The sequence below is a fragment of the Amblyomma maculatum genome, chromosome 6 (assembly GCF_055883805.1).
Source record: "Amblyomma maculatum isolate TAMU_Amacu chromosome 6, ASM5588380v1, whole genome shotgun sequence".
NCBI classification, from domain to species: domain Eukaryota; kingdom Metazoa; phylum Arthropoda; class Arachnida; order Ixodida; family Ixodidae; genus Amblyomma; species Amblyomma maculatum.
Window position 1 is genome coordinate 6700148 of NC_139349.1, and position 20938 is coordinate 6721085.

A 20938-nucleotide genomic window follows, 5' to 3' on the forward strand; every position below is an offset into this window, starting at 1 on the left:
TACCAACGACAATGGCAACAATGTGGCCTCACAGATTGACACTCATATGTTTTAATTGTTGCTATAAATGTTTTTCAGTCACTTAACAAATTGCTATCCATAGCAGAAACGATACTCATGCACTGAAAAATAAAATGAAAATACTGAATATAATGCACATATATATACCTTGGTACATGTACTGTACATGTAGGGAGCCAAGGATGCGAAAGTTGTCCAGAATAAACGAGCGGCTGCGTCTCCAAGACTGCTGAAAGTAAAAACAAAAAATGGCATAGACACATGTAAACACTGAAATGAAGTGAGTGCTCTACCAAGCAGCATTGCATATGAGATATCAGCCCAAGTTTATAGTCTACTAACATGTATACAGCAACAAGGCAGCTGCAAGTGACCTGAAGGAAGTTAAGCAAGCTACCTTCCTGGCCGCATTTTGGCAGCTCGCTGCATTCGTTACTCTGGGCCTCAAGCGAACTACTGTATATTGTGTCATAGTGTATATATATATTTTTTATTTTTACCTACCCTATCCTTTCTCCCTATCGTTCACCTCTTTGATTTCCTCTACCCCTTCCTCGCTATCCACCGCCCCTGTTCAGGTGCTTCAGATATCAGATACCGGGGTTGGCAAACATCTTTTCTTTCCTTTTGTATATGTAATAAAATAACCACTAAAACAACAAATGCTGCTAATACTAATCATCTTAAATTAGAATCAGATAAGCAGCAAGCTGACACAGTATAGTGCCTACGTTGTCGTGTTGCGCTGTCGCAAGCTCCTGATAAAAAAAAAAAAATGTATTTGCGCAAAGCTTTGTTGGAAACAATTTCATTCCTTCCAAAGTCATTTTTGCTATACTGCTTATATATCGATACATGTTCTGATAAAACACACGAGTTTTGCACCGTCTTCAGATTGCTTTCCGAAGCTAGAAGGTGGCATCCATGCCACAGAGATATAAGTAATTGACAAATTGCACGCTAATTTCGATCTGTCATATCTGCAAGCTCAAAAACAATTAAGTACCGGGTTGCTGTTTACCTTAATTCACTGCTGAATGACACCTCTCGCATTGATTTCGCGGACAAAAATGGACACGACACCCACCTACCGCTGCACTCAGCGCACAATGTCAAAAAACAACAGCAATGACAATGGCTTACGTGAGAAGCGACGGCCGATCTCGTCAATCCAAAAGCTCTGGACGCCGTCGGCGACAACGAGGAAAGGGCCGAAAAGCCCGCCAGCCCGCCAAGAATCTGGGGACAAATTCAGACTCAACTAGGCACATAATAGTCAGCATTTAGGTACTTTGTAAAAACATGGCGTTCAATGCGTTTGGGGAAATCTAGGGACAAAGTTTTAGCCGAAAAAACCCTATTCATGGCGGGTTTTAGTCTCGCCCGTCTGTGGCGGGTGGCGTCGTTACTAGTCCTTGCTTTATTCTGTGGACTGTACTATTTGCCTTAACCTGCCTCGCTTGGCCCATGGTGGCGGCTTGATATTTGGCGAGGTATGGCGCTCCTCTGGCCTTTGGTTAGGTTGCGTTTTCCTTTTCGGTTTTCGCGGAGATAAGATTGATCTCGTGTCGCCATTTTCTTTTGCGGTGGGTTTCCCGAACTACCGAGCACCCCGTGACCGACCCTCGTGACTAACTGTATCCCGTTGAAATCAATGAAACAAAAGGAAATTTTTTATTTAGGTTTCTGACGTGAATTGCGGTTCCGCAGAGTATATGCGACTACAAGTCGTCAGGCAGAGTCACCTCGGAACATGTGTTGCACAGTAGGAAGTGATTGCTCGATGCATGTGCGGAACGTATGGACGAGTGCGCTTTGTTTTGTGATGTCAACTGCTACGCGCAGTGTCAGTTTCTGATGGCTGTATCGTCGCGCCGTTGAAAAATTACCGATAGCAGTAAATTCGCAGAACGCTCATTTGAGCACTTGAATTCAGCTAGTATCTTTTGTAAGTACATTAGATTTTATGACGCTGGATAAGAGGAAAATCAAAGATCGTGCATAGCGGTGCAAGCAGCTATTTGTTCCCGTTGTGACGAGTAGCCTTTTTGCACTTGCGGTAAACATGGTAAACATGTCTGGTGCGTTGTGACGCCTGTTAGCTTTGAAGAGGCGACGTCTCTTCTCTTTGTTGATCTCGCCTGCGCCCACTTGAAAGTGGAATTCCGGACATTCGTTTCTTAAGCGCACTCTATTTCCTGCTTCGAACTTGTCTTGCATAACTCGTGAATACTTATTTCAGCAAAAGCTTCGAGCCATAATAATGATTCAGATCTTTTATAACTCGTCAGTACATATTTTAGCAAAAGCTTCCTTGCGGCTTTGCAGCTGGCAGCCTAGGTGTAGTTATCCTCAAGAGAAAATTGACCCCCCCCCCCCCCCCCCACACACACACACACACACACACACTTTTTTTGTGTGTGTGAATTACAGGGATTTTGTTCACGAGGCTGTAGGCGCTTCACTGCATTAGGATATAGTCCTTAATAGTGAATATATCCCCCGGTACCACTCCTCTAAATGGAGCTCCCATAGAGGCCCAGTTATTCTTTGATGCAATCACCTGCACTTGCAATCCATGAGTGGTCCTGTGGTCCTAAGTCACCTAGGCAGGCTCCCGCTGAAGTGTATATATAATAAAACCTAGGCTGCAGAAAAAAATTAATTGCGCTTCATGTATTTACTCAGCTGGCCTGCATGGCTCGGTGTGTAAAAGCAGGGGGGAAAGTCACAAAAACTCACCATAGCCCCATATCTTGAACAATATGATGTGTCTACATTTTGGTGCTGTCTTTTTTTCTTTCCAGCTGTAGCGCTTCTCCTAGCTATGAAGCTGCTTAGTGCCATTTCCAAGTGCTCCTGAGAATGCCCTCCTGCGCTGTGCCTGGATGTGATGGCAGCACTGCCAGCTCGTGCCATCGGTTCCCCAAAAAAGGGGAAGACGACCTGCGTGCCAGGTGGTTCACTGCTATTGGCCTGGCAGAGGATGACTTTGGGGATGAGGATGAGTTGCATGTCTGTTCTCGCCACTTCCGACCATTTGACTTTGTTGAGAAGGGAGTGGTGCGCAGAGGTGCTGTACCTTCCATGCGCCTCACTTCAAAGACAGCTCCTCCTGCCTCAACTCAAACAACCCCACCCAAGAAAAGGAAGAAGAGCGCTAGCAGGGAGCTGGACCACTTGGAGGCCTCCAATGTCATTTTTGATGAGGTGAGCTCCAAGCTTTATATTCGTTTCCTTGGGAGCACCAAAGTTTTTGGTGGGCCGCAATAAATCTGGAGCCCTACACTAAATGAGTCCTCTCAACCCATGTGGAGCTTTGAGATAATGGCACACAGGTACTATAATTTAGACCACCGGGCCACTTTGTAACTGTTCATACCAGAACCACGTCCTTCTCTGTGTGTTTCATCGATTTTGGGTGCGGTTTCAGTCAGTGCGACTAATATTGCATAAATTTGTTTCACTTTCTTGTTGTTGTTTGCTCTTGTTTGTATGCATCTATGTCCCCCTGCTTGGACCCAAGAGTCTGCAGTATGTAATAAATAAGTTAATAAATAAGCAGATACTAGTTTATCGTACTATTTTCCATTATGCTTCGGACTCCTTAATCGTGCTTAGTGTAACAGGCTCAAGGTTGCTTAACAGGTGGGTTTCCTGTGCTCCTAACAATGTCGCATTTTGCATCATTAGCAAACATCCGTGAACCAGTGAGGATGCATAGATATAAAATGTGCAGTTCAGTACTACCTGCATTTTTTCTTTTCTCGTAATGGGCCGTAGTTGTCTTTTACACACTTTGTTTTCTGTTAGTGTTATGTAACGACGTTACTAAACTGCTTGCTTGTTTAGCACCTTGCCATTGAAAATTTGAATGCATGTGCACATTTAACTCATTCCACCTTGTTGTTATAAGGCTTCATAATAATGAGCATCACATTTCACAAGCATTGACAATTAGCACCCTACCAGTTTTCTAGACTGTGCTGCCTTTTTCCAGCTGCTTTGGGAATTGTTGTATGGGCCTCTTGAAGCACTCCAACCTGCCTTGTCTTTTGCTTTATGGCTCGAAAAATAAAATGCATAAATATTATGATACTTCAATGGCCATATATTTGCTTTTAGAGCTTGAAGGCTGAGAGAAGTCTTAGTGGATACATTTGGGCAACTGAACATTGGTAGGGTGTCACTAGACAATGATATATGCCAGGGGTATCAAACAAGAGGCTAGCGGAGCTGTGTGATGCGGCTGGCAGGTTCCAAAACTTTCAGGCTTTGTTCTGAAAGCATATGCCAGCTTCGTGAGTCGACTTTACGACCGCACTCCTTTTCTAACTGAAATCATCTAAAAGGCTTCGTCCCCTTATGGTGCACATTCTTTGTGGAAATGCAAAGGAGTACTGATCCCTTAATCTGCATGAACTTTTGGACGTACGTCAGCTGCCTTCGTAGTAGGTGTTGGATAACACACCCTCTGTTTCATATCCAAGTCTACATTTTTTGTGTTTTGAGGCTAGCCCACTGTAGCATTTTTTCAACCATTAAACCCTTGGTAGCTCTCTCTGGTCCATCCTGAAGTGGCACCCATCTGGCAATCAAGTGGAAGGAAGCATGCACCTCTTTTCTTTTTCGTTAATGGGAGGGTGTGGTCTGGAAATGATACATTTTGGTTGATTTTTATGCATTTAATGGCTGCTAATTCTTACATATTGTTTTTTTTTTCTCTTTTTTAAATTTTTTTTTATATTTATTCCCGGCTCCTTGCTCGTGAGGGAGGACATTTTTTCAACGTGGCTTGCATAGCAATATGAGGTTGAGACCCCTGATGAATAAAAAGGCCAAGTTTTTAATCTATGAGGATTATGAAGACATTACTTCTAGTGTTTTTTTGTTTTTGTTCCTGTAGTGGTTGGAGGGGGCAAGTAATTGAGTAGTAATAGTTTTTTACAAAAGTTTATGCGATAACAGAGAACAGAAGATGGCATACCATCTATGGGAGCTAAATCCACAACCTCTACGTGCTGCATTTGGTGGCGTACGGAATGGGCTCTGGTGGAACCTGTCTTGCCTTCCCTGCTTTTGTCTGCCCAAAACATGTGTTATCTGCTGGCTTCAGCACCTGCATTAGAGCTCATTTCCTATTGGTATTAATTGCATTCAGCTGGACTAATGTCAGATGTCGTGCTGCATGCTAAGACCGCCCTGGTACACATTTTTTTTTCACAGAAATTGTTGTATTGAGGCTTTGGAGACTTTATGGATATACAACAGAAATTTGAAACTTAATTTAGGTGCAGCCTCAGGTTTTTTTGCTGTTCATATATGAGGATGTATAAATTACAGTTAGCTGCTCTTAATAGAAACTCAGATTTTGACCTAAGTTTTTTTGCTAATGTAAAAGTTTCTGGCAGGCAGATGCAGTGCAGGAGTTTAAAATTCGTGGCTTTTGCATGGTATCAATATTCTTTAAAGGCACTATACAGCGGTAAAATGGAGAAAAGAGCCATAGTTAAGGAGGGGAGGTATCAGCCAATTTCAGGTCGTGTGAGGGGGATTTGTCCTAGACACCTTGTTTCCTTGCATTGTGAGGGAAAGGGTCTTAGACACATAATTTCAAATAATTGCACAACCATGATATCATCAAGGAACATGTATTTATTTTTGTGGGCTGATTTTAAAAATGTCATTTAATTTCATATGAGGCAAATCTTGTGTACTTATGTAATATGCTATGTAAGGTGTTGCGAGCTTTTAAATATTCGGCTCTGTTCTAGGAACCCTCCATAATGCACGCTGTTGGTGTTTGTTGATACCAAACAACTCAGCATGAGTGAAATGATCATCCTGCCTATCATTGAACTTATTGGTTTTGAAGTTGCCACTGCAAAAAGAATTTTTCTCACCCCCACCCTTAACCGCTCCCCCACCCCTACATCCATGAAGCAACTTAGTTCTGCCGCAAGGTAAATGCCTACCGCAAGCAGAAATAAAGACGTAATAAAAAAAAAAAAAAAAAGAATTTTTCTTTTATTGTTTATAGAAAGTAACAAAGTTACACAAGTGTGAGCTGCAGTTGCTCTTTGTCTGTAGGCATTCAATTTAGTTTGGAGAGTTGAACCATTCAGTTGGTTTTATTGCTTACATTAACAGATTTTGCCTTATCCTTTGAATGCACAAACATGATAGTTTGGGCTTTGTTTATAAGTCAGTTTATCCATCCTGTTGCAGCCGGTAGTCTTACGTTCTGGGTGGACATTATTTTACTGCAAAGAATAGTACTCAGCCACCATTGATCGGGTGGCTTCCGTTCAATTGTCGCGTGTTTTGAGCAACTTGTGATATCGTTGAAAGTGACAATGCTTGTCTCTAAGTTCTGGAAGGTGTTTGCACTCAGAACAACATCTGTCTGCTCTTGAACTAAACTTACCCTTTTTTTTTTTTTTTTTGGTTGGTTGGTGGCAGCTGAAGCGCTATCCTTTACATTTTCCATCTTAGTATTGCAAGTTTCGCGTTTGAATTGTGGTGCTGGCGAAGACTCTTGAGAGTTCCTTGGACTGCCAGAAGATCAAATCAGTCGATATTGTCAACCATAAACCCTGACTGCTCACTGGAGGGTCAAATTCTTAAGTTAAAGCTCAGCTACTTTGGTCATCTGATGAGAAGAGAGGAGTCGATGGAGAAAGATTTGATGTTGGGAAAGGTTGAGGGTCGCCGGAGAAGGGGTAGGCAGCGAACGCGATGGTTAGATGGCATCCTCGAGGCACTGCAGATGAAGTTATGTGTTGTTAGGAAGATAGTGAGAGACCGGAAAGCGTGGCGTGACATGGTCCATAGGGTCACGAAGAGTCGGACACGACTGAACGACTGAACTGAACTGAACTGAACTGAACTGATTAAGTTTGCTCTGTTGAATGCACAACTTTTGGAGGGCCATAGCTGGCAGTCTATGTGGCCCAATGTGACTGAATCCCAGGCATGCTTGTACTTGAGCTCTTGAAAGTTTCAGAGGTTTCTAGCCATTATTAGTTAATATTTACTGTTCTGATATAAAAGGACTAGAATGTGAAATTAAGGAGGATTATGAGGTAAGCTGTAAAAATGCTATTAGCCAGCCCAATGTGGTGAGGGGAATCCTCAATAAAGGAAGTATGTTTGAAATAAGGGAGTGATTACTCATTTTTATCCACCCAAGCAAAGCCATTTGACCTCGAAGGAAAGCTGTACATCATATACAGGAAATCCCCATTTGAAAAATTCCTCCCGGTTTGGGCACTCGGCAATCCAAGTAAATTACGGCTGCTAGCAGATGTCAGGGCTAGCCTGAATTGGTCAGTTGTAAGCGGGAACGGTGTTAATCCAATGTTTTGGGCTTCGGGGTATGTTTTCAAGGTGGGAGTAAAAGTGAAGTATGGGTGTATTTGTGCATTCTTAGCCACCCAAAAGCAGCTGTGTGGCTGCAAATGCAAAAGAAAGCTGTAACTTCAGAGTCTGTTCTAAACCAGCACTACTTTTTCTACGGAGTTTCTCAGAATCCGGTATTGCCTCACTTTGTAGCTTAGTCACTGTATTTTGGTATGTGCCAACGAGTAGTCCCTTATGGGAATCGGGCAGCAGATATTTGAGCAGCTGTCGTCGCTACCCATTTCAGGACTCTCTGCAGTCCAGCGGTCGGCCCTCGCGCAGAGCTGCCCGTGTGGCTGCGCTGAAGATCACGGACACTGTTCGAAAGTACAATCTGGCTGCGGTAGCTCCTGAAGGGACTGACTCTGATGAAGACTTTGACCTGGATGCAGAAGTGCGGGCTGAGGGAGGCTCCCTGGCCAGGCTGCCTGTGTCACCCACAAATTTGGTGAGCTGTATATATCGTTCTGTAGCCCTCTGCAGCATTTAGATACATACACTAAGGTGAGGCTGCCTAAAAGTAATAAAAAAGGATATGCCTCTGCCCGTGCCACTAAGCATTTATACCGGTTTCCATTGGGCAAGTAGGAGCAAGAGCAACGAGAAGCCAGAGCAGCGCACGAGAGCACTGGGGACGCGCGTTCTCATCTCCCCAACAGAACATTCCCGCTGCTCGGAGTGCAGCGTAGCGAGGGGTATCGCTTGACATCAGGCGTCATGTGATCAAACTTTTCCCGCGCTCACGTTCACGCTGCTCAGCGTAGCAAGGAGGAGTGACGATAGGCGCGACCTTCCTGCCCGGGCTCCGGGCGAATAACCAGAAGTAACGTCAAAAAGGTAACGTGACTTCCTCCGTTCTCCCTGTACTCGGCCGCTGGCAACGGAGCACCAAGGACTGCTCTCGGCTGCTCTCGGGACCCCAAAAGTGCGCCTCCTCTGCCAGTAGAATACAACGCTACTGCTCCTGTTAGACCACTGGTAGGCGCCGAAACTCGCGACGGCACTTCTAGTGCAGCTAAGTGCTCTTGTTCGCCCAATGGAAACCGGTATTAGATACATATGTTATGGTGAGGCTACCCAAAAGTAATAGAAAATAATATGCCTCTGAGCATTTAGATACATATATTATAGTGAGGCTACCCAAGAGTAATGGAAAATAATACGCCTCTGCCCGTGCCACTAGGTATAACGGGCTTAGCATTTAGAAACATATATACTATGGTGAAGCAAACCAGAAGTAAAAGTGCCTCTGCCCGTGCCACTAAAGCATTTAGATACAGTGTATTCAGCACCGTTTACATGCTTGACAGCCTTTGCTTACTCCTTGTCACAGCGGTTACGCCTGTAACTGAAACTCATTTGAGGCTGTCTTGCAAGAAACAGCAGAGTGACTTTTCATCGATTGCTTTAGGAAGTTATTGGAGGTTTCAAGTTAGGAGTATTCTTGATATTGTGCTTGTTTTTTGATAATAATCAATGTGTTAGCAAAAGTGGCACATTATGGCCGCTTGTATTTTTCCGATCACAGTTGGGAAGAGGAGCTTTCTTTTTTTTTCTTTTTGAGGTTTCGGTAGTTTGTGTTTATTAAAAATTATGGGCGACACGTAAGCTTGGCCTTTAAGGCTGTGGCGCTATAGCATAGGCCACCACCCAAAGTATAAAGCCCCGTTTTAACGAAGCCATATGAATGCGCCTGCATGGTCTAGGAGTAACTTGTCTGGCGCATTATGCAGGGGTCCTGGCAGGCTGATTTTGATATTACCCTCCCATGTCATATGAAATGAAAGACACAAGCTGGCAGCTCCTAGGCACTAGGCAGCCCTGCATCCAATCAGTGTGCAGCAGTGCCAGCTGCCAAGTTACCACCTGCCAGAACCATGCTCGTGATTTATCTGTCACGGCAATATCGCATTAAAATATTAGATTTAAAATTTTATGTAACACACACAAAAAAAGGCTTAATAAGCGTATAAGCTTACACAAAGCAATATGTGTTGGAACACAAAATTTTACTTGCCAAAAACAAGATTTCGGGAAAGATTGGAGCAAAACTTAAAATACATTTGTACCGAAAAAAAGTGCTGACATTTTTCTGAAATGCACAGGCTTTCGAAATTTTATCAGCCACTATCTGTAATAAAATTAAATTTCTGTGTTCTGCTTTTGTCCCTGTCTCAGGTGGAGGCATATCACTGTCAGCGCTTGTGGTGTCTGTTTCTATTCTTTTGTCTGTGTGTCTTGCGCTGTTTTATTTTTAATGCTTTTCTGCATGCCTCACTGCTGGCATGGGGTGATGCTTTAGTAGCACTTTCTACAAGCAAGTGGGTGAGGCAGGGCAATTGTGTATTTTATGCATTCCAGAGTTAGGCATCCTCCTGCTCAACTAGACCTAATCAAGTAATTAGTGTGTAGGTGGCAGAAGGTGGTTGATTGTAGTTGAAAGAAGCAGAACCACTGCCATCTACCACGGGGAGATCCCTGGTTGCAGCGAACATAGGCTTTAGCCCTGCTTGTACATTTAGTTTTGGCCGCCATGCATACAGCCCACCGTGCTCGTCGATTGTGCAATGGTAGTTGACGGCTGAATGGCTAATGGTGCATGATGCATAAGTGATTGATGATGTGCGGGTCACTCTTAGTGATGCTGGGCAGGGAATAATGATTGCTATTAAACAGTAATTCATATTAAAGTCTAATTGATGCTAATTTAATTTAATTTTGCTAATTTAAGCTTGAAGTGAACTAGCAGTTTGTTCAAACTAAGGGAAGCGTATTTAATGCACTTGGCAGTGATGCACTCTTAATCTGGTTCCACGTACATGTCTAAAAGTTCCATTTTATAACTGGAACTTCTGTATAAGTATGGGCTAGGATGCCAGTTCAGGTAAACCAAAAGCTTGAATTGAGAGTCCACTTCCTTCTTATTTGCAGCAGAATTACATACTCTTTAGGTTCAAGTAGTTATGGCACATCTTGACTTGTCTTTTGCCCCCTTTTATGCCTGCAGGTGCCTAAAGTGGTTCCTCCTCCTCCTCTTCCTTCCCCTATAAGACAACCTGCCAAGGTGGTGGTGCGTTACATCTTGGAGCAGAACAGCTCATCCACTACCACATTACCTCTGGTGCTCGAGTGTGAGGACGAACCGCTGACACCCGTGCAGCGTGATGCCCACATGCGTGCTGTGAATGCCTACAACCGCAGCATGCGCCGCATCAGTGAGGCCAAGGTGAGCCCCGCTTGCCACTTGTGGGCTGACAGGCCATGGAGCATGCGAAAACGAGGAGAGAAATCTCTTTTGGCATGTGTTGGAGCAAACATCTTAACAGGTCAATGGAGCCATGTGCGCTGGAAACATTTGCTAGTTCTACGAATTTGGAGCTTCTTGTGGTGCTCCTTGCAGTGAAAGCAATAGTGAAACAGATTACCAGGTACGGCTTTTATAGAGCGCCATGAAGCTTGCTTCTAAGCTGGGTGCTTGGGCTTGTTAAGCATTCTTGGAAGTTCCGGTTTTCAGGCTGGTGAAAGCGAGGATACATGACCTTCAAGAATGATGCATAGCACAAATCACATAATATGACCCTTAGGGAAGCCTTTGGGTGTTTTACTTTTGATGAAAGCTGTACATTTCTGTCTTTTGGGACTTACAAAAGCATACGATAGGCTCTGTGAGAGAATTCTGCGCACCACTCCGTGAGAAATTCTGCTTTCTGGCCATAGCATGCCGCCAGCGTGTAGCCACTCTATTGTACATGGAAAGACAGTGGTATCGCCGTTCCAATGCCAGAGAGCTGCGCTTCCCCTTCTGTACATTGAGGCCCTATATGTGTCTTGTACTTTTCTGAAATCCATATTTCACTCGATGACTTTGTTTACTACTGAGCCGGTAGACCTGGGTTCGATCCCAGCTGTGATAGCCACATATTGTGGAGGCTGAATGCGAGGCACCTGTTTACTTTGCAACATCGGTGGACTTTTAAACATCTCAGATGGCCGAAATAATTTGGAGCTCCCCTCTAGAGTGTCCCTCATCGCCCGAGTCACCTTTTGAAAACCTGAGAAAATCTGCAATTTTCAGGGAACAATTTTGTGCCTTGTAAAATCTGGGAATCAGGAATACTGTCAGAATTGTGGCCAAGGCAGCAAAAGGATAGACTGAAATTAGCTCGACAGGTGCCGTTTTATTGGTACAGTGTGTCCAATACATAGTCTGTTCACATAGACATGAAGTCTTCTCGCTTCTGATGTATGTAAGGCATAACATGTCCATTTTAGCTGTCTTGTCGTTTTTTTTTTTTTTTTTTGTCGCATGGGTATGTATGTGCCGGTTGCTTCTGTTACTGCCAGCCACACTCCAATGTAATTTAAGCTGGTGCAGGTCAATAGGGGTGTTTGATGATTTAGATTGTCAAATATGGCAAACAATACCTTTGAATATTGAACATGTGATCACTGAAAAAAAAAAAAAAAAAGAAAAGAAAATTAAGAGATAGCAATCACTTTTCTTTGCTTATTTCAGAATTCAATAGTATTTGCTAATAAAATTAAACTAGAATTGCGTAGAAATGTGTACCCTACTGAAAAATCTTATACAGGTTTCCACGAACCAGTTTTTTGTGCAGAAAGGACCACTATGATACTGGGCGGAGCTGTGATATTACTTCTGAATACAGTAAACCCTCGTTAATTTGGCCTTCAAGGGACCAACAAACATGTCTGAATTAACTGAAAGCTGGAATTATCGAATGGGCGGGAAAAAAATACCGAAAACCATTTGCGACACAGTAATTTTATCTGAACACTTGTATGATGAATGTCTGCATTTGGGATGAAACAAAAGTAAGAAAGACATTTCTACCGAATTTGGTCAAGTGCCTTGCTTTGCACACAGTGCCTCAAAGGCCCTCTACAAAAAAGAAAGGTTCCCCCTTCACAAAATAGCCCCGTCGCGCTTTGAGGATGCTTCACTACACAGTCGATGCGGTCAAGCATTGCAACGAAGTGCGCAGCACAGGGTAACTTCGGTGAATACGAAAATTTGTTGGTGTTTTCGGTAGTTTTCGAATACATATTCGGAGATTTCAAATATTGGTTTTTCAATATGAATCAAATAGCAAGTATATTCAATTCAGATTTATTCAAATTTTTGATATTTGCACATCCCTACAGGCCAATAAATGTAGCTATGCACAAAATATGTTTCTTACGGTGCACTTTAGATGCTTCATGTGAGGTGCCGCATCGGCCTAGCATGGCATCAAAATCACTCTCAAAAGCTTGCTCTCGTGACACGTCAATCTTTTTCATTGCAGTGTTTGCAGATTCAGTAATTAGTGTTCTCATTATGATCAGCCACTATGTTGTCCTACCTCTTCAATGGCCTGGGAATTTTGACTCAAATAATTGGGGAAAGCATGGAAAAGAGCAGTGGAAGTGCTGCACCGATTGCGCCATTCTGTGCCAATCTGACCTGTTGCACCAAGCTGCGCCTAAACAGCAATTTATGTGGTAATTGACGATCGCAATTATACTACACCAAATTTACTTTAGTATTATCGTCAGTTGTGCAACACTGAGCGCTCGCTGCAAAAGCACGTAGCCGCATCTGCATCCACAATGGTTGGTTCACTCGGGGTGTTTGTCATAAAGCTGTTATCGCCGCAATTTTCCCGAAAGGCTGGTGGCACAGTTTGAATTAATAGCAGCTAATTGATTCCTATGCTTTTTGTTATTTTTCCTTCGTGAACTTTATTTACAACCATTGCACTCCTAAATAATTCTGCCCAATTGGAATGTTTATGCAGTTTATGGACTGATGTAAATTTTTCGGAATTTTGAACAATTTGAACTAGGAGCGCGGTCCCGGCCGGTGCCTATTTACAGGGGACATGTGTTCGAAAAGCGTGCGCGATTAGCTGCGGTGCGACATTACGAACGGCATCGCAACGGCCGACTACTGCTCTTCGGCTGTGTCCAACTTGGTAGATGTCAACGGTGGGCCACGTGCGGCAAGCGCACTGGTGGCCTGCGACACGTGGCACGACATGCTCCGCCAGTGATCACCGAAAGTCTCCCCAAACCTGAATTGCATGGGACAGTTGTTCCCATGTAGATTGGGTGCACTATGGCAAGTATAACAATAGGAAATTCCCGATTTCTGAAATTAAGCTTAATTAGGTAATTTTGGATTCGCTCCTACTTCACTCCATCCCGCGGCTGCGATTGGGTGCATGCATTGAACGCTTCTTGGGGCGTCGCAACATTTTTGTTTTTGGATGGCGTCGCGCTGTTCTAATGCATACGCATATGTCTTGCGCATGTTTTCGTGCTCTTCTTCAAGCTATATAGTCACACGGTTTCACCGCACTGTGGAGTTTGCCGCAATGTCTCGCCATGCCCTGCGATGAAGCACTCTTAAAATGCAAGGGGGCCGCTTAGGGCAGAGCATCAATTAATACCACTGGGTAGCCCTGCGAAAGGATAGGTAGGCTTTTACGATTTTGGAGCAATCCTTCAACCTTCCCGACGGGTGCGCTAAGCAGTTAAAGCACTGTACGAAACCGGGAAAAACTTGTTTTGTAGCGAAAGCTACACTGCACTGGGTTTTCGAGTCGTCGGTGTGGCACCGTGCCACGTGTTGTTGCCTAGCAACTCTTGCGTGGTATAGACAGAGAGCTGGGCCAGGAGTTGGAAGAGGAAAGAAGAAGAATAAGAAGGAAAATAAGAAAAAGAAGACAGATAACTCTGTAGTTGGCAGAGGCAAACGACAACAGCGAGTTGCTAAGACGGAAGGTTCATTCGAACGTTGTGACGGCGGCACATTAAATCCAAGTGTCTGCAGAAAAGTTTGCTGCGACACTCACAGATTTCGCTCTAGCACTAGGTTCAAGCCATGCTTAAACCCCCACAATTTTTTTACTAGGGCTTCATTTGAAATGCAGACAGCTGTATTGCAGATGTACATCAGATAAAATTACTCTAATGCAAACTGTTTTCAGCAATTTTTTTTTTATTTCACTTAATACCTAGAACTTTAGGTTAATTTGAACATATTTTCTGTTCTATTGGAGGCCATATGAAATAGGACTTACTGTAGCTGCGAACAGAGAAATACACTTATAGCATTTAACGCCATCAGCCTGCCCCGGAGTGCTCCAAAATAGCCCATAAATTGCTGCAAACATGCTCTGAGATTGGACTTTTGCTTCTCCCATGCCTGCTTAAAAAAGCTATAACCTGCTTGCATGCCTGTTTGTCAGGCAACTGTGAGAGGATTACCGGCTTCGCACACTTGTGACCTGCGTCCTTGAATAGTGTAATACAGCTCTTTATTTCTGACTACAGTGCTTAATTTCCTCGATTTTATTTCTTGATGTCATTACTCCTTAAAATTCAAGCTTTCCTTTGCTGATAAAAATGCGATATGTTTCATGTTCTAGGCCAGGGGTTATCAAAATTCGTTTTCATAAGCTGCTTGCCTGCGTCCTGCATGCCTCTATGGGCATTACTTTGAGCATTAGTTTAGATTGACATTTTATGAAAAGCTGATAGTCAAAAGCAAGGGCACAAATTAATGCTTACAAAAGTAAACTGAACAGTAAAATATAGTAGACAGAGCGCATTTATAAGCAACATTACCAGCTTGTGATACTTCTGAGGATTCTTGGTGATGGGGGTCAGTCCATGGCAGATGTTGGTGGCTGTTGGGGTTCCTTGATGCAAAAATGTTTGAGAACTCGTTATGGTTGAGAACTCCTGTTGTTGTTTTTTGTTGAAATTGTATGATAGTTTTATATGAATATTTCTTCTAATAAATACAGTAAACCTTGTTAATTCAAAGTCATTGCACCACAAAAAAAAATATAGTCAAACCCCGTTATAAGAGACACTGATGTAAGACAGTTGGGTATAAGAGACACCATTCACCGAAATGGTTGGTTGTCCTATGTTTTTCGTTCACTGGACCTCTATTTTTAACAGACAATGTATGTAGAAGACAATCAGACATTTGGTACCTAGTCTCGCTTGTAACAGACGTTTTAACATTACATGCGGCCCCATCCATCGCCAGGTTCATTTGCAACCACATTGACAACAAACAAGAGAGACACACCTGTGCTGTCATTACTAATTACAACCTCAGCAAACAAAGAGTAGGTCAGTCAGCTGTGAAATGAATAAAAGAAGCATCTGCAGTGGGAGTGCAAAGTAGAGAAGGTCTTCAGGCCTGCCGCGATGAGCACAAGTGCGACTGTATATTCCAGCATCTGCACGAACCTACCGGGAGCGCACGTTGGGTTCTTCGATAAGTAGAGCTTCCTATCGGGAAACATCATAGGTGTTGTGTCCGCTAGTCTGAAGAATACAGTGAAAATTGCCTATTACGTTGAATTTGAGTATAAACAGTCAAACTGTGTTGCTGGGCGAGTTTGTGACTGATCATGGGGAGAAGAAAATAACACAGGAGATGTGACAATGCAGTAGACAACACATTCAGTTGTTAGTCGACGCTCGTGTTGTCTACTGCTTTGCCCCGTCTCCTGCGCTATTTTCTTCTACCATGAGTATAAAAAACAAACCGATCCGGTAAATGGGAAGAAAGCAATCAGAATCAGCTGGTGCCGCTGACATAAACAAGCTGTTGAGCCTAGAAAGCGGGACATAGGCAAGCCAAGACCAAAACACGACATAAAAACAAAGTGATCTTGCTTTGGTGAGGGCAGAGGACAAATAAACTGCTCTGGTTATTACTCAACCAGTTTTAACTCCACTTAGAAACTCGTTTGCTTTTTATTTTTTGTCTGAGTAGCAACATTCACGGACTTGTTACTCATAGCCTCTGTTACCCTTTGTCAAACACAAATTTCTGAGTGATATTTCTGCTGGTGATGTTTTATAGTTTTGGCTGCTTCTAGCACCTTGGTGGAAAGCTGGCTACTTTTATGACTTCGCAGCACTTTTTAGACTTGAGTGTTACCAGACGTACTTTTTCTGGAGTTGCGAATTGCTAGTTGCGGTGCCACATCAAATTGTGATAGCACTATGCAATCCCTGGAAGGGAAGTTCGCCAACATATACAGCTTTGGCCTAGCGGCCATGAGGCTCTTGGCCTGGTTTTCAAGCTGGAAGAAGCTGTGGTGAAGAATAAATGTAAGAAAGTTGCGAGATGTGGTCAGTGCATGGTGGTCCACCAAGCAAATGCAATATGTAAAAGAAAGTTACGAGAACACTTTTGCTATATAATATACCCTTATTTTTTGCATTTTTTACCCGTAGGATGCCTACATCGAAATAAGGTCTGGTTAGAAAATGGGAATGCGGTACCCTGCTTATAAGGGACCTCTCATATAAGAGACAAACTGCTCCCCAGTGCAAGTCCCTTATAAAGGGGTTCAAGTGTATATAAACTAACCATGTATTCAAACTAAGTCGCCACATGAAAGAATACGGGACGAAGGCAAAAAATTTAATTTCTTGAACACACTGCCTTTATTGGATAAATTTCACAATTACCATGTATTGCAACATAAACGTGTACCTCCAACTCATAGCCCTTATCGGTCACAAAGGAAAAAGGAATAAAGACTTCAAATATAAATTGACGCTCTTTTTTAGTTTCCTGCAAAATGCGGGTGCATAAAAGCACACAAGAGATACCTACCAATGTGATCACAAGTACAGCAGTGGGACACCAGTAGAGTTCAAAAGGGAAAGAACACTGCTTCACCCTGACCTTTCACACTCACGTGTGGCCTGACTTACAAGGGGCAAATTGAACTGCAGGCAGTCCTGTAGCTCAGGATAGAGGCGTGACGCACGCTTTGAAGATTATCAGAAACACCCTGATCGAAAGTTCACTACCTTTTGTTTATCCAGGAGAATTACTGCCACCGTGAACAAGCTGGATAATTGGGCCAGTTTGTTTGCAAATTAATGACCTCTTTTAGACTCGTGAAGCCCTAGGCATCCTCCTGGAACGGGCATTGGTTCTGGGGGTCTACTACAGCAGAACCTCGGTAATGCTTTCCTGATTCATGTTGCTCAAAATTGCGGAGAGTAAAAATGTCCAACAGAGCTGCACTGTATTTCTCCCTGTAAGTGTGTTCCCAGATAACATGATTTCTCAGTTAGTATAATAAAAATTTTGGCAAATTGTTGTCATATAATACATTTAGCAACCAACCGCATATGTGGTAACATGCGGGCGTGCCAAACCTGGATGAATGAGACACGTCAAGCTGAAAAGCAGTGGAGCTCATTTTACAGGAGTTTTTCGCAGTAGATGAAACATACAGGCAATATACAGCATTTTATACTGATAGTTCTAAAACAAAAAAATCTGTTTGAAGTGCAGTAGTTCACGACAAACGGGTACAAATAGTGCAACTACCTTAATGTTCATCATTTTTCACTGCGGAATTTTATGCAGTCTCTGTAGCGGTTGAAAAATTATGAAAGAAAACATAAAAAACTGTTATTTACTCTGACTCTTTAAGTGTAATTACAGCATTGCACCACAAAAATGCAATGGAGCCCTTAATTGGATATATCATCCACAATGTCGTAAATGCCAATAAAAAAGGACAGATTATAAAAATGTGCTGGGTTCCCAGCCACGTGGGGATCAGGGGGAATGAAAAAGTGGACGAATGTGCATCACGCACGCATAACACTGAAATAAATCACGTTAACATTCCACTTAAAGACTGCTCAAAATTTATAATGACTAAACTAAGCTAAATGGCAGGCTTCGTGGGATAATGAAACAAATAACAAGCTACACTTAGTAAAGCCTATAGTTCAAGAATGGAAATCACAGAGTCATAAAGAGCACTTTTTTGAAGTGATCCTGCGTCGCCTCCGCATTGGACATACACATCTCACACACAACTTCATACTCCTCGTACAAGAAAAACCTACATGTGAGACATGCAATGAACAACTGACAGTAAACCACATTTTAATATCATGCACGAAATATGAGGAAATCAGGAGAAAACATTTTATGTGTTTCTATAAAAAACACATTCCATTTCATCCAAGTCTTTTGCTAGGAGAGAATGTCATTGTTGAAATTCCTTCTATTTTTGATTTTTTAAAAGAAGTAAAGCTAATAAACAAACTCTGAGTTATTTTTAACAAGAACTGCTTTACACTGAGTTTGGTGCATGATGGCCTTAGTTGCCTATGTGCCATAAAACCCAACACAACACAACACAACCTCCATCATGGCGGCTTGTCTGCAGTGCTTAGGTGCACTGGGGAGAAGCTTCAAAGAAAGGAGAAATGAAATGCAGTGGCAGGTTCGTAGTGTATAGGGGTAGGACCACGTGAGGGCAGCATCTGTTAACTAAAACAATGTGCCCACGTACGAGTTAGCCTTGTCTGGAGAACGCTGCAGAATGAGCAAGGATGCGACGGCAGTGATTCATAGCGATTCAGGTGAACACCAAGGCACCTGCTGCGTATTGTGGATTGGTTGCGCACGTTAAAAGAATTCCAGGTAATTGAAATCATCCGGAGCCCTCCACTTTGATGTCCTTCACAGCCTTAGTTGCTTTGAGATGTTAAACCCTATAAATGAAACCTAAAAAACAAAAATGCTTTGAAGCTTTATCGAATTTCTGCAGAAAATGATCCTCAAAAATTGGGGGGATCGACCTGTCTGCATAGCCGATAAACCTACGGAATATCAGATCTAATTGTGGGATCTCCAACTGCTAGTTTTAATTGCGACTGTGTTGTTGCACAGCTTTTTCAACTAAGTGACGGCTTCGTATACATTTACTAGGCATGTGCACCCTGAGCAAGTAGCATCCCGCATCAGGTGTCGGAAAAGGGCATCCGCCTGGAGAAAAGTGGCTGCGGCAGCTGTGCATAGCTCTTACTCATACCACAAAATTCAGGCGAGCTGCATGCTCTTCAACTGATGCACGCTGCTGTGCCGGATTCAGCGCATGTGAACTTCGGGTAGTGCACATTTCCTTCATTGCAAAGTTTACTGCTGTGCACGAAGAGAAAGAACTTGCGTACGTTCTCTTGATGGAGCCATTCAATCAGTGTAAAACATAGCTCTAATGAAGCTGGCTATGAAATAATAAAAATGGTGCACACGAGAGGGGCCAGTTGCACTGGAACTGCTCAAGCATGAATTTGGGCACTACGGCATTTGCAGCGGCATTTGCAGTGGCCAATGGACATAATCAATTGAATCAATAATTGAAAGCTGACAGCCAGCATGCATTCTTTTGTGCGCGAGCAGAGTGTCTGTGTCAGCTCGGTATGCTTTCATTGCAAGTGTTGTATTGTGCTTGCGTAGAATAAATGGACAGTGTACAGTGTGCAGATTGGTTGACAAGCTGTGTTTGCATACCTGCCAACTCTTCTGAATTTCACCTAAAACATACGAATTTTGGCCAGTCTTACGATTTTATGAATGTTGCGTGAAATTTTATGGAAAATGTTTTATTTTCGAAAAAAAAAGGGGCGAACATCTAATAACATTATATTATGGTATCTTTCGCCGCCATTAGAGGGCAACACATATTCGTCTGCAGCTGCAATGTTGTGACTTCTGTCGCCTACTCTGGGGGACACGAATCCATATCCAAAACTCGATACCACGTCTGCCAGGCCTCCATACGGCCTCCGTAAATCGTTCACGGGTTTGGACCTAGGCTTTGGCCTCTGTTTTTGTGTGCTAGTAGTAGCGGCTTCGCGGTACGGTGGTGGACTCAAAGCTTTGAGAGTACTTCCAAGCATTTTTGAAATCTTACACGTCAGAATTTCCGTGCTTCACACCATCTAAGAAAGGAGTGAAGTTCAGATTTTTGACCTCGTGTGCCTGTGATGTGAACATTTCACATGGTGGCAAGTCATGACATCAAGTTCCACATCGCTTCGAAAAAACGCCAAGTATATGTGCGAGCCACGGACTGCGAGCCAGGCCTGGCAAGTTTTGTACGCAGTGAAAGCGACCTTGGTGTGATTCGTGCAGGATGTCTCTTCATGCATTTTTATTTGAATGCAACATCTCGCTTAGCGTCAGCAGTCATGCTGGACCACTTTTCCGGAAACTCTTCCGCTAGTGCAAAGAAGCCAAATGCTATGCCTGTGGACGAATGAAGACGACTGCAATTCATGAAATGGCTGCGAGCGTGAAGATTCTTTTGAAAAGCAGATACTTTCAGTTGCTGTTGACGGAAGTAACAATAGGGATATGCAGCTTTACCCTATTGTTGCAACATACTTCATTAACAGACTAGTAGAGTTGAAAGCCGCCTTCTTTGCCCTCGGGACAATCCAAGGGGAAACAACAGGTCAGGAGATTGGAAATCTGATTCTGGACGAGACTGAGTCCTGCAGTTTGCCTCTTGAAAACCTGTTTGCAATGTCTTCAAACAGTGCCCACGTCATGATTGCCAAGAAGAACAGCATTTGGACATATTGAGGGAGGCTCAAAAAGTTTTGATTGGGGTTGGTTGCCCATGCCACCTCATCAACTTGGCTGCCCAAAAAG

The 20938-nt window shown here is 43.2% G+C and overlaps 1 protein-coding gene across 3 annotated transcripts in view; it reads left to right on the forward strand.

The window, feature by feature from the left end:
- Positions 1-1401: 1401 nt before the first annotated feature.
- LOC146184992 (uncharacterized) overlaps positions 1402-20938 on the forward strand; it is a 94169-nt gene continuing 74632 nt past the window's right edge. For all 3 annotated transcript variants that reach the window (XM_084605935.1, XM_084605937.1, XM_084605936.1), the window contains exons 1-4: positions 1402-1514; positions 2829-3231; positions 7670-7870; positions 10430-10648. In XM_084605935.1, coding sequence (XP_084462061.1) covers positions 2887-3231; positions 7670-7870; positions 10430-10648 — 765 coding nt within the window. In that variant the 5' untranslated portion in view covers positions 1402-1514; positions 2829-2886. The remainder of the gene's footprint in view (positions 1515-2828; positions 3232-7669; positions 7871-10429; positions 10649-20938) is intronic.